The sequence below is a fragment of the Paroedura picta genome, chromosome 14, assembly GCF_049243985.1.
Source record: "Paroedura picta isolate Pp20150507F chromosome 14, Ppicta_v3.0, whole genome shotgun sequence".
Taxonomy (NCBI): domain Eukaryota; kingdom Metazoa; phylum Chordata; class Lepidosauria; order Squamata; family Gekkonidae; genus Paroedura; species Paroedura picta.
Window position 1 is genome coordinate 11,139,096 of NC_135382.1, and position 22,049 is coordinate 11,161,144.

Consider the following 22,049-nt stretch of genomic DNA (forward strand, 5'->3'; position numbering starts at 1 on the left):
TGATTTGATCTCAAAAGACGCATATTTCAATATTGCCTTTCATCAGTTGTGCAGACCTTTTTGTAGTTCCAACAAGGTGACCAGGTGTTTCAATATACAGCCCTACCATTCAACAATTCCACAGCCCTGAGAATGTTTGTTAAGTGTATGGTGGTGATCTTAGTGTTCCTCCATACAGAGCACTTTACAATATTCCACTATTTGAATGATTGGCTTCTCATAGAGCTCACATCTAACTTGTTGAGCCTCCAGGTACAAAGAGTCTTGCCTTTGTGCTCAGGCTTAGGGCTGGTAGTGAACAGGACCAAGTTTTGACTGGTTCCATCCCAGCAGGTGGAATTCATTGAGGCAGTCTTAATATTCTCCAAATATTGTGTCTGTGCATGTACATGAAGTATTCTAAGTGTGTAAAAGGGTAGTTTCCACAAAATAAATCTCTCTCTTATACAGGATTTGTTAAAAAAGTGCCACCAGTGTGTGGAAACCATTGTGAAGGCCAAGGACCAGCAAGCAGCTGAAGCAAACAAGAATGCCAGTATCCTGCTGAAAGAGCTAGATTTGGAAAAGGTAAGATGTTAGGATGCAGTTCCACAAACATTGCAATTTTCTCACTGAGCCTTCACCACTCATATGATATGGTAGATGCAGGAGGGGGAAAGAAGTAATCAGGGTATGAATGATCTTCAGTTTTTGGAGTCATCTTATGTTTTGTGCCTGATCCTATTTAACACTCTTATGACGCCTGTATGTATTTTAGCTCCAGCTTTAATTGTTTGATGTGTTTTTTAGTATTAATGGTTTTTAAGTGGTTTATATTGTGTGTGTTATGTTTTGATATGTGCCTTATAAGGGCAAAGAATATAAATTTTATTAAATTAAAAAAAATTAAAGGCAGAACTTCAGAGAATTGGGGGAACAATTTCTGAATAAAAGTAGTAAGAGTAGTAAATAGAAGAAATAGTAATAAAAATAGAATAGAATAGTAATAGAAATAGTAGTAAGTAGAAAAAATGATTCATAATATGCATACATGTATATGGAAATAGGATCACAAGTAACAAATGCTTACTAAAACATGGTTTTTTGTAGCGCAACAAACGGTAATTGTATGTTGACTTGTGTGGTGAGTGACTAGCTAGTTCTGGGGTTTATTGGTAAGTCTGCCACACCACTGTAACTGCCAAGTATTCAAATAAAATTTTCTGCTGGATGTTAGCTTACAATCATTTAAACTGTCATTTGTTTTTCCACAGTCCCGAGAAGAGAGCAGGAAGCAGGCTCTTGCAGCAAAGAGAGAGAAGAGGAAGGAGAAGAGGAAGAAGAAGAAAGAGGAGCAGAAGCGAAAACAGGAGGAAGATGAAGAGAACAAACCTAAGGAGAACTTGGAGCTGCAGGACGAAGAAGATGAAGAAGAGAATGATGATGATGGTGAGGGACTGATTTGCTTCTCCACTTCCTACTTAATAGATGAAAACTTTGTTTAAATGGCTGAGTTTTCCACAAGACTGAACGTTAAGTTAGAACTAATTTAAGCTGCAAAGGGGAAAGGATTTTTTTTACAACTAGCTTGCTAATGTATTTTAGATACATTGTACAGGGAGGTGCCAATCTGTCTCAATTTTGCATATATTACACCCCCATTTCCCCACTGTAACTCTTCCTTGCCTGTAAGTCCCGTCTTCCCCACCCCCAGTGAAGAGGGCACGCCCTTGGGGATGTAGATCTGTGCTACTTGCCCTCATTATTTTGAAGTACCATAAACATTGATTGCACCATATGTTTATCATTTTGTATCCTACCCTGTAACCAATCTGCCACTCAGCCACCTTGTTTGAAATGTCTCTTATTACCTAGAATCCTTGTAGTGCCACTGTTTCCTATGACAATGGATAAGAAGAAACCCTCAGCAATGTTGGAGGGCCTACACAGCAGCTTCTCCCATATGTTCTAAGTAATCTCCTGTAACTTGACGATATAGGAATAACTGATGTCATAGCACCAGGATAATAGAAAATACTGGCCTGTATAATCATTTTTATAAACACAGTTGTGCCTTGAAACCTTAAATTAATCTTTTATTCGTCATTCTTAACTGAAAACGAACCCTAGGTACATAGTCTGCATTTGTTTACACTAATCCCTGGTTACTCTTATGTGCCTATTCTGTCATGGTGGGTTTCTTCCTGTCAAAATTTAAACTGTAAATTCCTTAGATTTTGCCTAGCTCGTTAGTCTGATGGTGTCGCTAATGAACAGAAGAAAATACAAACAGACATTTCCAATAGAAACAAGATTGATATAAAGGCTTCTTATTTAATTAATTCCTATTTTAAATAGATCAGGCTTCTAAAATTCTTGACTTAGCTTTAAAAAATGCCATGGACATGATGAAACATGACGGCTTTGAAACACTTGTATGACTGATTATGGTCTGGAGTCATAGCTGCAATATGTTTGGTGTTCATTTTCTGTTTCAGTGGATCAAGAAGTTCCTTTAGAGCCTCCAAGTGCAACTACAACTACCACCATTGGCATATCAGCAACATCAGCCACTTTCACAAATGTTTTTGGGAAGAAGAGGGCCAATGTGGTGACGACGCCCAGCACAAACAGGAAAAACAAGAAGAATAAAACAAAAGACACTCCTCAAAATGTGCAGATCATTTTACCAGACCAGCATATAAGTCTAGCACAGCAAAAAGCAGATAAAAATAAAATCAACGGCGAGCCACGGGGTGGTAGTGCTGGTGGGAACAGCGATTCCGACAACTTAGACAGCACAGATTGCAACAGTGAGAGCAGCAGTGGTGGTAAAAGCCAAGAATTAAACTTCACAATGGACACGCACTCTTCAGGTGACAGACGGTATGCCTCTGTGCTCCTCCCTTCTCAGGAAGACAAGAACAATGCCTCGGCTTCCAAAGTGCAAACCAGGTAGTTCTTGAGAGTATTTCCTGCCTGGGCCTTGTTAAAGCTACATGTAGAAATGCTGCATGCTATCTTGAGGGCCTTTGTCAATCTTTGGCACTGTGTTCTTAGAATGGGTTTTCATTTTGTGTTGATGAAGCATTGTTATACTATAGCCTGTATCTAACCATGAAGCTGCATTATACTGACTCAGACCATTAGCCCATCAGCCAGTCTTTTCTATTCAGACTGGCAACAGCTCTCCTGGGTCTCAGACAGAGGGCCTTCCCATTACCATGTTCATGGTGTCGTTCTTGTGAGCCCTTTGAATAAGCATGAACCAAGATTCTCACCTACTGTTGACCCTTCCATGCCTTCATAGATCCTTGGTGGAAGTTAGATATTAAACAAATCAAGCTGTATCCTTAAATCTCTGATGAAAACCATGACGGCCTCTGGCTGACTTGCTGATGCTGCTTGGGTCTTTGTAGGTATCTAGATAAGTAAAGCAAAATCATTTGGCCAGATACGCCCACACACCACATTTTCTACCAGGCTCTGTTTTGCTGAGAATTTTGTATCCTGTCTGTCATCCCTTAGTGTTCTCAAGCTGAACATACATGTTTTAGAAATGACTATGTGTTAAGTAAGATGACACCCCTGATTTCATAGGAAGCAAAGGTGGTGTTAGATATTTGTTTTAGAGATGTCTGGTTGCACGTGTAGCTCACAGCTGATGAAAAATTGCCACCACCTGGGTTGCCCTTAATGAATATAACTGTTAATGCCAAAACTTTTGCCATTTACCAAGAATAAAATACCCTTGTCTGGGTTTTGACCCCCGAAGAAACATGTTACGGCAATGTTAACTGTAAGAAGAACACATCTTCCTGGTTCTGCACTGCCTGGATGCAGATTCAAGCCTATCGTGCATTTGGGGCATACTATGCCTTCAATCCATCAGACCTAGGTTGGTCCAGTAGCGCCTAAGAGATCAACAAGATTTTCAGAGGTACAAGCTTTTGAGAGTCAAAGTTCCCTTCATCAGATGCAGATGGGAATGGAGATGCCTTTGTCCTTCTATCCCATTCAGAGTGGTGTTGCAAAGAAACGGGTTGGGATATTAAGGTACAATGCAAAGTATAATAAGCTTGATCTCTTGAACATCTTGATCTATAAGGTGCTCTTTTGCTGCAGACTAACACAGCTACCCTCTAGAACTGTCCCCATTATTGGTTAACTGTTTATTGTTTGATGGAGTATGCAAAAGGCAGAATTTCGAGAATCACTTGGATAGCTTAGTAGTGAGAAATTAGTAATCAACCTTACTTTATTCCTAGACTTGAAGGTGAAGCAAATCCAAATTCATTATCGGCAACTTATAAGTCTGTGTCCCTGCCTTTAACGTCTCCAAACATAAAGTTGAATCTGACTAGTCCAAAAAGAGGACAAAAAAGAGAAGAGGGCTGGAAAGAAGTAGTGAGAAGGTAAGTGTCTTCAAATGAAGTGTGGTCTTTTAAGTGAGCGTATGAAAACTTTTATAAGTCTACCTTTCTCCCCAAACTCTGCTGGAAAGTAGGTTTTACATGTTGTGGAGTGTAGGAGAAAGAACAACCATCTAATTTCTGCACTCTTCTCTGACACACAGCAAGTTCAGTGTACAATCTGGGCTTTTTTATTGTAGAATATCACAGTAGCAAAGGCTATGGGAGCCTGAAATTTCTTTTTTCAACCTACTTATTGGAATACCAACATTTTAGGGCTGTGAGTAATGAGGACTACAATTTTATTCTATCATCTGTGTCTTCCTTATGGTCTCTTTGCAATCACACACAGAGCCCTTATCAGTGCGGAAGGTAACTCTAGTCTCCTCCTTGAGGGAAGGTACTATCTTTTTATGCACTAATCCTGAATAACAGTGTGCATGGATGCCATGGTGCCTGCTGGTGTGTTTTCTGGAGTTTGCTTCCTTCTTCCTCAAAGCAAAGAGCCAATTAAGATTTTTCTTCATCTTATTGGAGCAGGATGTTCTTCCAAAGAGGGCAGCAGGCATCATCTTTGTAGGGAGAACACACTTGGCTTTGAAATATTCAATATTTGGTACTGCCTCCACAGGGAGATTCAGTTGTCTTCTGTCAACACGTGAAGACTTGTTTGTTTTGTTTGGCACCTGCCCGTCCAGTAACTTACTGGCTTTCTTCCCTGGTTGTGTTGTTTATTGAATTACTGTTTCCTAGTGATGTATTATATAAGATCTAGGAAATATTTTGCCATTTTATCTGGGATTACAGGAAAGTAGAAATACAACTGCAATTTTAGGTGTGTATACACACCAATAAGAGGTGGCCTTGCTGCACCTTGCATAGAAACATAACCATGTTCTTGATTGGTAGCCATCATACAGTGGTTTCAGCATGCTGAAAAACGCTGCAGATTGGTTTGTACTGCTGGCAGAATATGTATGGCTTGAGAAACTGGAACAATTAAGATCTGGAATTACATCAGTTTAAGACTGATTGCCTGTGGTACAAATTTAGAAACCAGGGAATGCCTGGTTTTTGTCTTATTATGCCACTTATACTTGATAAGGAATTTAACAATGTTAGGAAAACAGGTAGATTTTCAAATTGGATAGAGGCTGGTTTAATTAGCTTTCTAAATTTTACAAAACCAGGAGCTATAATACCATGGATGGAGGCTACACAAAAATTGGATGACAGGCTATCCATTTCTACAAATTAAGATTAAGAACATTCAAATTAAACAATCCCAAATGTATATTTTATGCCTTTAAATTTGAACAAAAATCAGTACATTTTACAAAGCCAAAAATAATGCTAGCAAAAAGATTCTGTATTGATGCATTCTTCATGTGCCTCTACAAAATAAAATAGTCTGGTACAAGATATTTCAATTGAAACCTGAATGAATATTGAATACTTACAATAGTACTTCTATACGAGAATGGCTTAAAATTATTACTTAGATGTTATTGCAAACACCCTACTTTGCCCCTATAGATAGATGGCAGGAGATTAGACATTGGTAGAAAACTGCTCTCAACCTGCCCAAATGTTAACTCTTCATCCTCTGCTGCACCCACAATCCATTCTCCCAGAACAGAAGTAACCTTTATCACAACTGCCACATATCTGAAATTAATATCTGAACACAATGGAAAAATGGGCAAATGAGAACAAGATGCAATTTAATAAAGATAAGTGTAAAGTTCTGCATCTGGGTCATAAAAATGAAAAGCATGCCTACTGGATGGGGGATATGCTTCTAGGTAACACTGTGTGTGAACGAGACCTTGGGGTACTTGTGGATTGTAAACTAAACATGAGCAGGCAGTGTGATGCAGCGGTAAAAAAGACGAATGCCATTTTGGGCTGTATCAACAGGGGCATCACATCAAAATCACAAGATGTCATAGTCCCATTGTATACGGCACTGGTCAGACCACACCTGGAGTAGTGTGCAGTTCTGGAGGCCTCACTTCAAGCAGGACGTAGATAAAATTGAAAGGGTACAGAGGAGAGCGACAAAGATGATCTGGGGCCAAGGGACCAAGCCCTATGAAGATAGGTTGAAGGACTTGGGAATGTTCAGCCTGGAGAAAAGGAGGTTGAGAGGGGACATGATAGCCCTCTTTTAAGTATTTGAAAGGTTGTCACTTGGAGGAGGGCAGGATGCTGTTTCTGTTGGCTGCAGAGGAGAGGACACGCAGTAATGGGTTTAAACTACAAGTACAACGATATAGGCTAGATATCAGGAAAAAAATTGTCACAGAGTAGTTCAGTGGAATAGGCTGCCTAAGGAGGTGGTGAGCTCCCCCTCACTGGCAGTCTTCAAGCAAACGTTGGATACACACTTTTCTTGGATGCTTTAGGTTGCTTAGGGCTGATCCTGCGTTGAGCAGGGGGTTGGACTAGATGGCCTGTATGGCCCCTTCCAACTCTATGATTCTATGAATATCATGGAGATTCGTCCCTAGCTATATTTCTGCCACCTGAATAAAAGGTTTTTGCTTAAGTTCTGCAAGTCTTCCACTAGCATGTCTTTTGTGGCAAAATGGAAATGTTTTGTAGGAGAGCTCTCCAGATATGATGCTTGGAAAGCTACAGCCTGGTCAAAAGTATCAGTGTTCATTTCCCAATATGCCATTGACGTTGCTTCTAAGCAATGTCCACCTTTTGGCCAGTCTATATGAAACTTTGTGCTTTCCTAAAATCCATACAAGCAGCACCGGGTCATGTCTGACCCTTGGGGTGACGCCCTCTAGCGTTTTCTTGGCTGACTCAATACAGGGTGGTTTGCCAGTGCCTTCCCCAGTCATTACCGTTTACCCCCCCAGCAAGCTGGGTACTCATTTTACTGACCTTGGAAGGATGGAAGGCTGAGTCAACCTTGAGCAGGCTGCTGGGATTGAACTCCCAGCTTCATGGGCAGAGCTTCAGATTGCATGTCTGCTGCCTTACCACTCTGCGCCACAAGAGGCTCTTTATCATATAAATCTTGCTAATTGTCCAAATGTGAGATTGCACAGAGACCACAAGAATAAGAACCATTTGTTAAATGTAATTGATGTTTATAAAATGGAAACCTGTACAATCTCTTAACCTGTCCTCTATACTCACTAGTGGCATCACTTAATTTGAAGTATTTGTGAGAGCTAGCAGAGGTATAGTTATTTCCACAGGTAAGATCACTTAGGTACCAATTCTTGAGACTTAAAGCCCTATAACGTTCTGGAATTGCAATCTGCACCAGTACAGAACCCATGTCTGTGTGCATGGATGATCTCTTGTAGAATCTCAGTTACAGGTAAACATCCTCTTTTAAATAAGTTTTAGTTCAGAGTGGGGACTCAGATCTGGATCTCCCAGATCTTAGTCCATCTCTCTCAACCACTACACCACACAGCCTACTAATCAAGTATGATATGAAATAGTAAAGTGCGCTTAAATCCTATTGAAATGGTTGTTATACTGTTGTCAGAATTGGATAAGTGCATTACTATCTGAATTACGCCTAAGATTGTTTTCTTTGTTAGGTTTAACACATTTGGTGTCATCATACTTGCTAAGGTTTTAGACAATTCATTTTTGGGGGGTGGGGATTAGCCTTTCCTGATTTAGCCGAGGGAATGATCTAGAGCAGTGTGTTGCTGTTCCATATGTGAAACTAAACATCTGGATTAGTCAACATCTGTTGTGACATGGCCTAAAAATCCATTTTCAGCTTTCTGAATTCTTGTAGGAAGCATGGGATGTTAGTGTGACAAATAAAATGGAAGAAATAAGAAAGCTTTTGCTTTGCCTGCTTTGTTTAACAGTTGGCAAGGAAATGCGAAAACATGTTCTTTTCCCCCTAATAACGTAAACATCTCTTCTGCTCTTGTCAGGCAAGTAGGGAGAGTTTTGAAAGACCCTTCACCAAGCAGCACTCTTCAGTCAACACCAATTGAGCAGTTTCAGCTTCAAAGAGGAGGACGCTGCTGTTCAGGAGCAAAAAGGTATTTTTCTTCCCCACCCAAATTATTAAGGAGTGGATGTGATGGAATGAAGAGTCTATTGGTGAGGTGGTGATTGGGGTCAAAATGTTTAGAAACTTCTTGGGGCAGACAGTGTCAGTGAATAGAGAAAGGGGGATTTGTGTTCTTCTGGGCTTAGTGTATGTCTTTGGCATAATGGAACTGAGGAGAAGAAGAAATTGGAATCTGTGACTGGAAGAGAATAGGGAAAGAGAATTAAGGGATTTGGGGGCTTTTAAAACAGTTTAGGGGGTGTTATGATTATTTAAGGACTGCAGTAGCCTGTTGGATACTGGAAAAGACAGTGCCCAAAGCAGATTCAAGGAGGTAGCCGTGTTGATCTGAAGCAGCAGAACAAATCTTGAGTCCGGTAGCTCCTTTAAGACCAACAAGTTTTATTCAAGGTATGAACTTTAGTGTGCACACATAGTGTGTGCGACTGAGAGAGCTCTGACAGGACTTCTCAGTCAGAACAGTATTATCCGGGCTGTGACGAGCCCAAGGTCACCCATCTGGCTGCATGTGGAGGAGTAGGGAATCAAACCCAGCTCGCCAGATTACTCTGGCTTTGTATGGAAAAGCTTGTTTGTGGAAATTGGGAAATGACTTTCCCCATCTGGTCGTAGAAGGTATTCTGAAGGCAGGCTATTCTTCCTACTTGTTCCAATCAGGAGGTCTTTACATTACATTCCCTTATCAAGTCATTCAGTATGCTATACTGAAAAACGACTAAGGGCTTTCAGAATGGTTTTAAACCTGTATTAACAAATCATTGTGACTGCTAGTGATACAGACATATTGTAGCTTTTCTAGTGGGGGGGCTACTTCTGCAAGATAATAGCACTTAAGAGAGTATTAATTTAGAATAATTGTTCCCAAAGTAAATGAAAACATGCCCAGACAAGCATGTATATAATGACTTGTATCCTGCCACTGTGTTTACCAAAGTCTGGAGTCAGTCCCCCTCTTAAATGGCTCTTCCATCCCTTTTGCAGAAATGTTTGGAAGAATTCATAGACACTTGGGGAAGACACTTGTTACCATTGGCATATATACTTTTTAAATAAATAAATGTCTCTACAGATGTGTATAATAAGTCTGTGTAATATAAATAATCCTCTGTCATTGGCATCCTTGTTACTTAGGTCAAAAAAGCTCTCTGTCCCAGCATCGGTTGTGTCCAGAATAATGGGAAGAGGTGGGTGCAACATCACAGCAATCCAGGATGTCACTGGTGCTCATATTGACGTGGACAAGCAAAAAGATAAAAATGGAGAAAGAATGATCACGATAAGGTAATGTGGAATAAGCTCATGCTTAAATCTAATATTTTTCAAATATATGTTTTACTGAACTGAGACTTGGATTCCAGAGGTGACGCCTCCTTCTCTTTTTCAGAGGTGGAACAGAGTCAACAAGGTATGCAGTACAACTTATTAATGCCCTCATTCAGGATCCTGCAAAGGAACTGGAAGATTTAATTCCTAAGACCCACATAAGAACACCCGCTTCCAGCACCAAATCAATCCATTCAAATTTTTCATCCGGCGTCAGTACTGCTTCGGCTTCAAACAAAAACTCATTTCCTCTTGGAGCACCATCTCTCGTCACCTCTCAGTCATCAACGCTTTCTACCTTCCAGTCTGCTAACAAACTAAACAAGAACGTCCCAGCAAACGTGCGCTCTTCCTTTCCGGTCTCTCTTCCCTTAGCTTATTCGCACCCTCACTTTGCCTTATTGGCTGCCCAAACTATGCAACAAATCCGTCACCCTCGCTTACCTATGGCCCAGTTTGGAGGAACATTTTCAAACTCTCCAAATACTTGGGGACCATTCCCAGTGAGGCCAGTTAACCCAGGCAGCACAAATAGCTCTCCAAAGCATAACAGTTCAAGTCGCGTAGGTAACCAGAACGGCAATATTTTGCAATCTGAGTCTACGGGTTTGGCTGCTGCTAGCTGTCCTGGTACTATCCCTTCAGTAGTCGCATCCTCCCAGCCGCTGTGCGTGACAAGTAACCGGACTCCTTCGTCGGTCAGAAAGCAGTTGTTTGCTTGCGTTCCTAAAACCAGTACCATGACGACAGCGATCTCAACTGTGACAACTACATGTAGCACACTGCCTTCTGCTTCACCGGCATCTGAAAATACTGGGCATGTTCCCACGACGTTTCTACCTGCTAGCGTTCCACAGGCACAGCCATCTGCACTTAAGACGGACGCCGTTCCTCCTGCCCCAACTCCCAAAGAAAAGGCATCGACCCCTGAACAATCGATTGGAAATGCATGCGCATCATCAGTTGCTGCCAGTGGCAATATCTCGGCTAACAGCAATCCAGGCAGCCTAGAAACGGGCACATCCAGCAGTCCTGCACCTCCAAATAATGTCCAAGATGAGACACTGCCAACCAGTATGTCTGATTTAAGTCCTCCCATATCTATGCCTTTTTCTTCCAGTTCAGAACCCACTCCATTGAGCTTAGCTTCGCCTAGATCAGTTGCTACAGATAATCAGGACAATAATAACTTACCTCAGTTAGCTGTACCAGCACCCCGAGTTTCTCACAGAATGCAGCCCAGAGGTTCATTTTATTCAGTTGTACCAAATGCAAACCTACATCAAGAACCTCAGTCTATTTTTGTTACAAACGCAGTTCCTTTAACGCCTTCTCAAGGTCCACCTCCGGCAGTTCAGCTCTCTTCGCCCATGAACGTTATGAACGGTTCTCAGATGCATATTAACCCTGCAAACAAATCATTGCCTCCTACCTTTGGGCCAGCAACACTCTTCAATCACTTTAGTAGTCTTTTTGATAGCAACCAGGTGCCAGCTAATCAAGGGTGGGGAGACTGTCCACTGTCCACAAGAGCAGCAGCAGACCCATCATTTACTGTCCAGTCTACGTTTTTGAGTAACTCTGTGCTGGGGCATATGGAAAATGTGCATTCTGATAATTCCAAGGCGCCAGGATTTCGGCCTCCTTCTCAGAGGGTTTCAACTAGTCCTGTAGGTGAGTTGCTACAGTTCTATGTGAGAAAGAAGGTGGTGATTGTGTTGCTTGCATGGCTGTTTTCCATACACTCTCAGACAATGGGCTTCAGTGATCTTAGTCCAAGGGGATTTGAGAGCACAAATTGTGGTGAGTCTTTGGTTATTCTTTCTACTTGTGTGACAGCTTGGGGGTGATAGAAATCAGTTATTGGAAGTTGACATACAGTGCCAGAGTCCACTAACTGCCATGGAATAGTGAAAGAATGTGAGCCTTTAAGTTCTAGTCCCAGATATTTAATTTTTTTAACGTTTTCAGAATTATTACTCAAGTCTTTTTGTTTGCCTCTGTTTGTCTTACTTGGCAGAGGCGTTGGGGGATCTACAGAACACAGGACACCCTGTTCATAACAGAATTCCTAACAGAATCCAGCTTCTGTTAAAATGAAACAAGAAAAAAACTACAGCTTGAATAATGACAAAATTGATCACAGTACATATGTGTGTGCTTTTCTGCATGCCTAACATTCTTTATTGTCCTTTAGAAGAATCCTTCTTAAACCATCCCATCAATATTTTGACAATTTGAATTGGTACTTAATGTTGTAGGTGCGCATTGAGAGCCTCCTACTTGCTTAGCACAGGACTCTCTGAAAATTGCATCATTTTTGTGCACATACCATACCTCTGACATGGAATTATGAAAACAATGCCCATAATTATCTGTGGCGGTCTAGAAATACACTTTTGGTACAGCCTTGCTATAAAACTTTTACACTTTGATGGTATCCAGCAATATCAAATAACAGCTGTACCTTCTTGATATTAGCTGCAGTCAGAATGTAACAGGTATAAAGCAAGCTTGCATCAAAATGAAGAGAAGCATTTTCAAATACCACATGAGTAGGCTAATCACATTTAGCCAAGCTATGTGGAATGATCACTGACTCTCCTTCTGGTACTGTATTTTCACCATTGCAGCAGCAATATAACAATACTATTGTTTTAAAAAAAAAGTCCGGTGGCAAGAAAATAAGCAAAAGTAGCAGCAATCAAAATGGGTTTGAAGGCAAGATTATTAACAGAAAACAAAAGTAGCTTACAATATAACCAAGTATCCAAACAAATACAACAAAGAGTTTGGTTCACGTTGATGTTGGTGTTTTGCCACTCAGCTAAAAATGATTTTTTCCATTGGCAGAGTTTCATCATGTGCTGCTCATAGCTAAGCAGGTGGATAGGATACAACTTTTTGCCTTCATCTGGTATGGGGAGCTCAGCAGGTTTTCTGCCAAAGGAGATTTTTGGAAGGTTTGGGTTTTTAAGCCATACACTCAATCTTGGCTCTGAGGTTTTCTTAATAGACAGGAATAATGGAACCTTACAGCGTTTGTAGACCTTTCAGTACAAATAAACACAGCTGACTGCTGAAACATCAACAGCAAAGCCATTTCAATTTTTCTATTTCCACCTGACTGGCAGTTCCAGGGAAGAGATTTAGGGGATTGTTCCTGTACATTCTGTAAGCTGTTCTGTGGATTATTCATCTTTTATCTGCCTGAGGAACAGATTGAAATGGAATCCAGATAGCATGTGAATGTGCGGAGGGGGTCCTTGGTACTGGGAGAAGGTATTCAGTTACATCAAGGTTGGAGTGTCTCTTTAACAGAGTGTTAGTGACCTGAAGTGCCTTTTGTCAGCTTTGCTTGATGGGTCAGTTGGAGGGCAGGGACATCATTGCTCTCATGCATGCATTTCTGATGTTGTTATCTGGTTAGTAGTCTTTGTGGTGCTCAGCGTGAAGGGTGTTTGAAATGTGCATGTCATAGAAACTGCAGTGGTTTGTCTATTGATCTGAGGAAAAAGTTGGCAGGAATATTCTAGATCTGAGTGAAGAAACAACTAAGCTAATGACCCATGAGTTTGAAAGCAATGTATGTTATAGAGTGCTCTTCACTAACCTTTCTGAGGTGATTATTTAAGACAGTGGGTCTCAACCTTTTGGGTCCCAACCCCAGGGGGGGTCGATCCACCCTTTCACTGGGGTCACCAAGGCCACCGCCATTGCAGTGACCCAAAGGGGAAGGGGTTGAGAACCGCTGGTGGCAGCGGTGACCCAAAGGGGGGTCATAGGGTTGCGCGTGTGCTAGCAATCATGGAAGGCTGAGGTGGCCAGCAGCACCAGCTGGCACGCCGGCACCACCCCTCCACACCACAGCGCTGGCCACCTCGGCCTGCCATGATCGCCAGCACAGACACAACCTTACAGCCCACTTTGGGCCTCCGCTGCTGCCATCGCAACTCCCAGCAATGGCGAAGGCCATGGCAGTGGGAGGGTTGAGAAGTGCTGATCTAATGGGTTTGCATCTTTGAACTGTGACTAGGAACCACTGGGGTACTCATAGGGCAGAAAAGGACTCTTCAGCTGTGGTGTTGGGGTTTTGTGGAGTTATTTAATGTGAGCCTGTCCTGAATTAAATTTATGCCCTGCCTTTCCATTTGTCTGCTTAAGTTAATGAACAAAATTAAAACTTCACAAAATAGAATCAGAGAGCCAGCTTAGTGTAATGGTTAGGAGTGTGGACTTCTAATCTGGCAAGTTGGGTTTGATTCACCTCTCCCCCACATGCAGCCAGCTGGGTGACCTTGCGCTCACTGATAAAGCTGTTCTGACCAAGCAGCAATATGGCCCATTATGCACGGCCGCCGAAACGGCGATTTCGGGTCACATGGAAAACGCGGAGGGGGAAGACGCGACGCATACCGGTTATACACGGGGCGGGGCGCGACGGCGGCAAAACCCAGAGTAACCAATTATGCACGCGCCGATCCGGGCGCCGCTTCTGGTTGCACCCCGCTCACCCGGAAGCTGCGCTTTCTTCCGCGTTTCACTGACGCGGCTTTTTCAGCGGCATGCACCGAAGCTGCAGCCAGTTGCAGCCGGCTCCGTGCGTTATCCGTGATTTTAGTCGCCGCCATTCCACCCCGAATGTGCGCTAAAACCCCCGTGCATAATGGGTCTATCAGAGCTCTCTCAGTTTGACCTGCCTCACAAGTCTGTTGTGGGGAGAGGAAAGGGAAGGCGAATGTAAACTGCTTTGAGACTCCTGGTAGAGAAAAGCAGCATATAAGAATCAGTTCTTCTTGAGTTGGAAGGGATCTCCAGAGTCATCTAGTCCAACCCCCTGCAAAATGCAGGAAACTCACAACTACTTGCCCACCCACCATGTTCCCAATTCCATGTCCAGATGATGCTCTCCCAACAAACCATTCATCCCTGGCCAGTTGAGCCTGGATGAAATTCACCTCCTAACTCCAAAGTGGCATGCAAGAAAGGGCCACAAGAGGCAAACATCTGCTCAACCATTCACAATCTGCCTGAGTTCACAGAGTCAGCATTTCTGTCAGATGGCTATCTAGGCTGTTCTTAAAAACTTCCAAATAAGGTGAACCCACTACCTACCGAGGAAGCCTGCTGAGGAACTCCTCTAAGTGTCAGGAACTTCTAGATGCTTAGCTGAAAATTCTTTTGAATTAATTTCATCCCATTGGTTCTGGTCTAACCCTCTGGGGCAACAGAAAACAACTCTGCTTCATCTTCTATATGCCATCCTTTCACGTACTTGAAGATGGCTGTCATATCGCCTCTTATTTATTTATTTATTTATCATACTTTTATACCACCCTCCCCGGAGGCTCTTAGAGGTCTTCTCTGCAGGCTAAACACACTAAGCTCAGTTGGTGTAGTGCAGGGATTGGTAACAGATTATTTAATGAGAGCTACTTCTGGGCAATGAATAATATCCCAAACTAATCCCCCTCTTGCAACATAATCTCAAGTTTTGCTCTGTCCTACAAACAGGACTAAGATGAGGGCCAGAAATGAAACTGTCACTTAAGCAGCTGAGGGAACAATCTCAGGAAATCAGAGCATAAAAAAGCAAAACAAGTAACGCCTGGGACCAATCTGTTTTGCAGTCTCTCCTTGAGTTTCCCAGGGGAAATGTGACTTACTGTACAGCGGCTTGAAAATTACTGGTAGTTCCCAAATCACCTCCTGTCAGGACTGTACAGTGTTACAGCCATCCAGAAGAAAATATAGGGAATAGCCTTTTTTATGTTGTAGGCAGTGTTGGCTCTGCAGGAGGACTGACAAATGGAAAGCTTTCCTTGGTCATTCCATAGTGCGGAATCCTCAGTATTAAAATGATGTGTTCTAATCAGACATTTGAAAAAGAGGTTTGGGGTGTCCCCATGTAAATTAGTAAATTAGATTTAGCCATGGTTATTGTGTAATGTTCAATCAGATTGCACAACAGTAAGGAAAGTTTGTGTTTGACAATCAGTGATCCGTATGATTCTCAGGCCTGATCTCTGAAATTTTATCTGGAATGAGATTATATTTTGAATTCTGTATATTGTATAACTTTGCTTATACTTACCTAGTGAGGTTTCCTTTCAGTGTCGGCCCTTCTAATTGACACAGATGTGGTTTAAAGATTTTTCTCCAAGTTAATTGTTGGTACGATCTCTAATAATCCTGTCAGTGCTGTCCAATCCTTACTTCTATGATTGATAGACCAAATTGAATTTTTGCTTAGCTTGTTTACGATTTTAACCAAATTGCGGCAGATTGTTGGTCTGAAGCAGCAGAACAAATTTTGAGTCCAGTGGCACTTTTATGACTAAAACAGTGTTATTCAAGATATGAGCTTTCATGTGCCCACACACTTCTTCAGTGTCCTCAGATATAATGTACAGTGCACACAAAAAGCTCATTCCTTGAATAAATCTCCATGTTAACGAGAGCATTTCCCCCCATGATTCTAAGGGTAATTTGACCTTTCATCCTGGCACCATTTTCCATTCAGAAACATTCATTCGTGTCATACAATAGAGCCAAATTAATCTGCTGCAGTCAGATGTTTTTCTGTTTGTGTCAATGAGTCTTGCACTCCACCTGAGGACCACTTTGTCGTCCTTTATGCATTTTGTTTTGGTCCTGTAAATCACAAGGACAGCTGTGGAAAAGAGCAGAAGCTTTATGCAGAAGTAGAGGTAATCGACTTCCAACATCTAGGGCAGGAGTTGCCCCTCCCTCCAAGGCCAGCCAGGTGATGCGTACAGGAGGCAGGCCATTACGGCCGTTATGCTGCCAGGAGATTTGTAACTGTATTTTCTTGACATTTTTATTGGGGTTTAATTGCAAACCACGAGTGGCCCAGGAGTGGTGATCAGTAAATCAAATAATTAATTAATACACACATATTTGCACTGAAAAGCAGATTGCCCCATTAGCATTATATCAATATGAAGAATAAGTTGAAAGAGCTGGTTATTACATGCATCTCAACACTTGACTGCAGTATCAAATGATAACTTGTATGTATGAATTTGACATCAAGGAAGACATTCATTTTTTTCAGATAGTACTTTTTCAGTTAAGTTGTGTACCTTCAAGTACACAAAATTCAAATGATCATGCATGTGGAACCAAGGGCAAAGACACCCTCTACTGTGTGGATGGTTCTCCCTTATAACATACTTTTTTGAGTTGTACCATAGAGAATGCTTGCTGCAGCTGAATTTTCAACCATTCCCACCCTTGTACAGGAGTAAACAAACAAATAAGAATGGTGGACTTCAGTACAGCACATTGTAAGAACGTATTCAGAATTGTGATTCTGATTGTGTTTCTTGCTTAGAATTTTAATCATAGCTGTGTCCCAGTATTACATTGTGGTAGTCACTACATGCAACTATTGGACGAAACTGGTATTACTTTACTTTATCCTGAAGATAATTGTGTAGATAATGTTGATTTCTTAAAATACTGTAATGTATAGTGTCCTCATCTTCACCTAAGTAAAGGACAAGGTTATCAACATATGTCTTTTCCTTTCTTAAATGTAGACAAGAAAGGTATACAAGTGATTTATCTGGGATTTTCTAGAAACACACCCAATGTAATCGGCTCCATTGCCACCTAGACCTCATCTGAGCACTGTTTCCCAATGTGATGCTTGACCAATGTTTTGAGAAACTGGTCAAGGCCTCTTCCCAGTTGGGCTTGTAGATGGCAGATGGTTCATATTTTGAAGCTGCTGCCACAGGAGGACCGGTAAGCTGTCAGCCTCTCTGAGCTGCAGGCCTTGTGTTATGCATAGGGATAAAGGGCCCCTCCTGGCCAGTAAAACCCCATACAAAATGCACATTTTCTCAGTCTCTGCACTCATGTCTCAGCACCCAGGTGGTTCTTGGGAGGCCACAGAGAGGCGATAGTAAAACCACTATGGCAGCCACTTAGGAAAAGAACAAGCTGGCTGAAGTGACTGAGGGTAGTTTTACTCCCCCTTTCTCCATGGTCAGCTGGCTTTCCTCCAAACATCTTGGCAGTCCAACTCCCTTACTTAGCCACAGTGTCTCATGCTCAGACAAGAAAGCCCTTCCCTTTACTCCAGATACATAAGGCCTGGTTAGGATTCAGCAGTGGCAAAGACACAACCCCAGCGCATGCAGAGGTATGCTGGTAATTGTAAAAGTTACTAATATGTTTAAATATGTCTAAATATATAGACACATATATATATATTTTATAGACATGTATAAACATGTCTAAATATATATTATTATAGTCTTCTCTTAAATTATTGTGTGTTTGTGGCAGTGCAGATGGCATACAATAGACATATAGCTTCTTGGTTTATGGTAATTGCAAATGCGACTCTGCATGAGCTGTAAAATGAGTAACCCTGATCTAGTACCACTGATAGTTTTTATTAAATGCTAGCTCAGTGTTAAGGGGCAGGTGCCTATCTCATGGTCATACTTTGAGCATAAGCCATTAAAACGGGGTGGAGCTGTGGCATTCTTAAGCTCAACAGGGTTTGCTTTCCTGATATTGTGATGTCATTTTCTCAGACACAGTTGTATTAATTTCAGGCTTACCTTCTCTAGATCCATCCGGCGGCTCCTCAAACTCCTCTTCAGCACCTATGACGGGTTTTTCAGCCAACATTCAAGGAACGCGGGTTTATCTTCAAGGGCCAGCACCAGTTGGGACTCCCAGCTTCAACAGACAACATTTTTCACCACATCCCTGGACGAGTGCTACAAATTCATGTAGGAGCTTTGTGCAGTTGTCTGACTCACTTGTTAAGTCTTGTTACTCTGAACTCTTTTGCTGGTGCTTTGCCACTACAACTGAGACAGTCATTTTAGTGCAACAGCTTGGAAAACAGGCAGCTTGATAACAAATGGAACTAATGATCTAGTTAAATACAGTGGTTACATTTATGTATTGGTTGCTTTAAGTTATATAAGGTAAAGGTATCCCCTGTGCAAGCACTGGGTCATGTCTTGGGGTGACGCCCTTCAGTGTTTTCATGGCAGACTCAATACGGGCTGGTTTGCCAGTGCCTTCCCCAGTCATTACCGTTTTACCCCCCAGCAAGCTGGGTACTCATTTAGCAACCTCGGAAGGATGGAAGGCTGAGTCAACTTTGAGCTGGCTGCTGGGATCGAACTCCCAACCTCATGGACATTGCTTCAGACAGCATTTCTGCTGCTTACCACTCTGTGCCACAAGAGGCTCTTAAGTTATATAGTAAAGCTTTAAAAACAGCAAACTAGACCTGGCACATATTTGTATGTACCTTCTTCACCACTTTTTTAACCAACAGCTGCCTTGAGAGAGTTTAAGCAGACAAATAGTGTGGGGAAAAGGGGATGCTTCTCTTCCTCTCATTGCTCTCCATGCATGGAACTGTAATTCTGCTCAGATTCATTCTCCCAAAGCTGTTTTTTTAGTTTAAAGATGAGCTGAGAGGGGAAATTCATGCATGTCTTCTCTTGTTTATACCTAAGGTTTTGAATACCTCTTTAAGCTTTGGCAGGGTATGAATCTCTCCTCCCTCACCCCAGGTTAAGGATATTGAAACATAAACATGAGATAGTTGTTGAGTCAGATTCAACCAGCCTTTCAACTGGCGAACATGGGAGGAGCGTGATCCCTTTTCACACACACACACACCCGCAAAAAAAAAGTGTTGGGGAACTGCATGGACAAAAACTGTGCAGATTGTGAGCAGTAGTAAGGAGACAGAAGGTAAAATTGATTGGAAAAGCTGACCGGATTCAAGACACACTTTGGATGCAATCCTAAGCATGTTTCCTGTGTCTTCTAAGTAGACCTACACAGGATTCCTCCCATAGAAATTTAAAGCTTCTGCATTTTGAGACATGTTAAGAGCATAGCTCTGTATTGGAATTGTGATGGCTCCTCTATCTGTAGGCAGAAAAGGAGGAGCTGCTGCTGGCAGTTTGCCTTTATCAGTCCTTTCTTTCTCCTTGGTGACCAATCTTGCCTAGAGTTGAAAAGGAAAGGAAAACTAGCTGAATGACAGTTAGATTGAGCTTTATATTTGTGGTCAGTTACTTCCTAAGGTGAAAACTACACCTTTCCTGGCTGAAGTTCAGTCATGCCGCAGTGGTCTTCTATAAGTATCTTTAAACTGTGTATGACTGGCCATGGAGCCCTCTGATCCACATGTGTATGTGAAATCAGCTGAGGACACCTGGCAGTGATAGAGTAAATCACACTTACTTCAGTTAAAAACTACTTGTGATGAAGTATTGATCAGATCCCTAGTGAGACTCCTTAAAGCACTGGTTGAGGAAACTGCATTTCATGTGTAATAAAGCAAGAGAACTGTTTTTTCATCAGGTGAATCTCCTATTCCATCAGTTTCCTCCGGATCATCTTCACCCCTTTCAGCTGCTTCTGCACCTTCAACCTTGGGCCAGCCAAAATCAGGGAGCGTGAATCAAGATCGAAAGGTGCCTCCGCCTATTGGGACCGAGAGGCTTGCTAGAATTAGACAAGGAGGTTCTGTCACCCCTACCCCCTTGGGAACCAACTTCACGGCCCCTGTTGGACACAGTGGTATCTGGTCATTCGGTGTTAACAATGTGTCAGGTGAGTGAGTTTCACTTTACATAATGCTCATACAGAAATGAATAAGAATTTATGGATTATGTTAGAATAGAGAGAGAAAATGCTGAAAGGAACACTGTCTTGAGATCCCATTTAGATCCCGTTGCTAAGGCAGAAATTATTTAAATGGTGCTTTAAGCATTACACCTGTGTATAGTCTCCTTCCTGGCTTGCAAAATAGAGTAAACAGGCACTGTGCACAGAATAATTTGGCAATGGCAGACATGGCCATAAATAGGGGGAACTGCTAAGCAAAAAACTTTTACATGAGTCTATCTTGAGATTGGTATAATTCTTTATTATCATGGCAGGAATGAAAGGTGGTATGTGGTGACAGATGGAAGTTTAGAAGACATATTCTAAATAGATTGGAGAAAGCTGATATAAAAGGACCTAACTGGAATTTACTATGTAGTGCAGGGTTTCCCAACCACAGTATTTATTTATTTATTCATTCATTTTATATTTATTATGCTTATAGGCCACTCCTGGCCTGCCAGCTTGCAGCAGCTAACAACTGATAAAAAACAATACAATTAATTGTATACTGTACTGTGAAGGCCCCTCAATGATACCATGGAGGGGGGTTCAAAGTGCCCTCCAACCATATGAAAGAAATATGTTTTTTATTTTTTTTTAATTCTAGCCTTGTTTGGGAAGGTTGACTCCGACCCCTCCTAAAGAGGCCAGTAATGGGCCTAGAGGGGATGGGAAGGGGGGGGGGCTCAGCCATTTAAACCTTTGCCACCCAAGGCTTCTCTTACTTCCAGGGGGACATGTCAGGGAGGCATAACCTGCTAACATCACTTCCTGGTACCCAAAAGCCTGAAAAGGTTGAAAAAAGCCAGTATATTGGGTTAAAAGTAGTAGCAAGAGGTAGAGAGATTGGAGATGCTAAAAAGGAAATGGTAGCATGATTTGACAAGCACTAGGGTAAAAGGATTGCATACTTGTGAGAACCCCACTGGAACTTTGCACCAATTTCTACAGTTGAAGAGTTAAATCACTGTAGACTTAAGATACTGTCTAGTAGTGAAAATTGCCACAATGCAATCAGAAATGAGTTTCAGCTCAAGTATGGGACTCTTCCTTTAAAAATGAACAAGCTAAAGGCTTGGCCAGAGTCTCCCACATAGGAAAAGATAGTGGGGGAGAGGGGGGTATCATATGTTTAACTTGAGATGTTTACAGAATATCCAGAAGGTGACAAGGTGGAATGACTGAGAGTACTCCCAGACTTGGAGGTCTGAAATTGGTTTGTGTTGTTAGTTGTTAGTTGGACCTTTTGGAGATTCCATGTTCATTCCATAATCATTTTGTTGCGTGAACTTGGATGGATTGAACTAAATCTGCAAGATGCAAGGGTATTTAATGTCTGTGAGATGAGTTTTGTGTTCTTGTAACTGTTCTCTAAATAAGTATCGTTGTCTTTCTAGAAGGCTTGTCAGGTTGGTCCCAGCCTGTAATGGGAAATCATCCAGTGCATCAGCAGTTATCGGACCCAGGCACCTTCTCCCAGCATCAGCCAATGGAAAGAGATGACTCTGGAATAGTGGCACCCTCAAATATTTTCCAACAGCCTATGCCAAACAGCTTTGTGGATTTCCCTAAAGTATGTTTCA

At 41.9% G+C, this 22,049-nt stretch overlaps 1 protein-coding gene across 9 annotated transcripts in view; it reads left to right on the top strand.

Moving 5' to 3' along the window:
* The window catches only part of ANKHD1 (ankyrin repeat and KH domain containing 1), a 122,710-nt gene that overhangs the window by 97,678 nt on the left and 2,983 nt on the right, over positions 1 to 22,049 (top strand). For 3 of the 9 annotated variants that reach the window (XM_077309513.1, XM_077309508.1, XM_077309516.1), the window contains 10 exons: positions 451 to 567; positions 1,254 to 1,428; positions 2,478 to 2,934; positions 4,248 to 4,394; positions 8,315 to 8,425; positions 9,589 to 9,738; positions 9,842 to 11,454; positions 18,375 to 18,554; positions 20,158 to 20,409; positions 21,864 to 22,039. In XM_077309513.1, coding sequence (XP_077165628.1) covers positions 451 to 567; positions 1,254 to 1,428; positions 2,478 to 2,934; positions 4,248 to 4,394; positions 8,315 to 8,425; positions 9,589 to 9,738; positions 9,842 to 11,454; positions 18,375 to 18,554; positions 20,158 to 20,409; positions 21,864 to 22,039 — 3,378 coding nt within the window. The remainder of the gene's footprint in view (positions 1 to 450; positions 568 to 1,253; positions 1,429 to 2,477; positions 2,935 to 4,247; positions 4,395 to 8,314; positions 8,426 to 9,588; positions 9,739 to 9,841; positions 11,455 to 18,374; positions 18,555 to 20,157; positions 20,410 to 21,863; positions 22,040 to 22,049) is intronic. The other 6 variants (XM_077309509.1, XM_077309511.1, XM_077309510.1 and 3 more) reach the window with 6 other exon arrangements.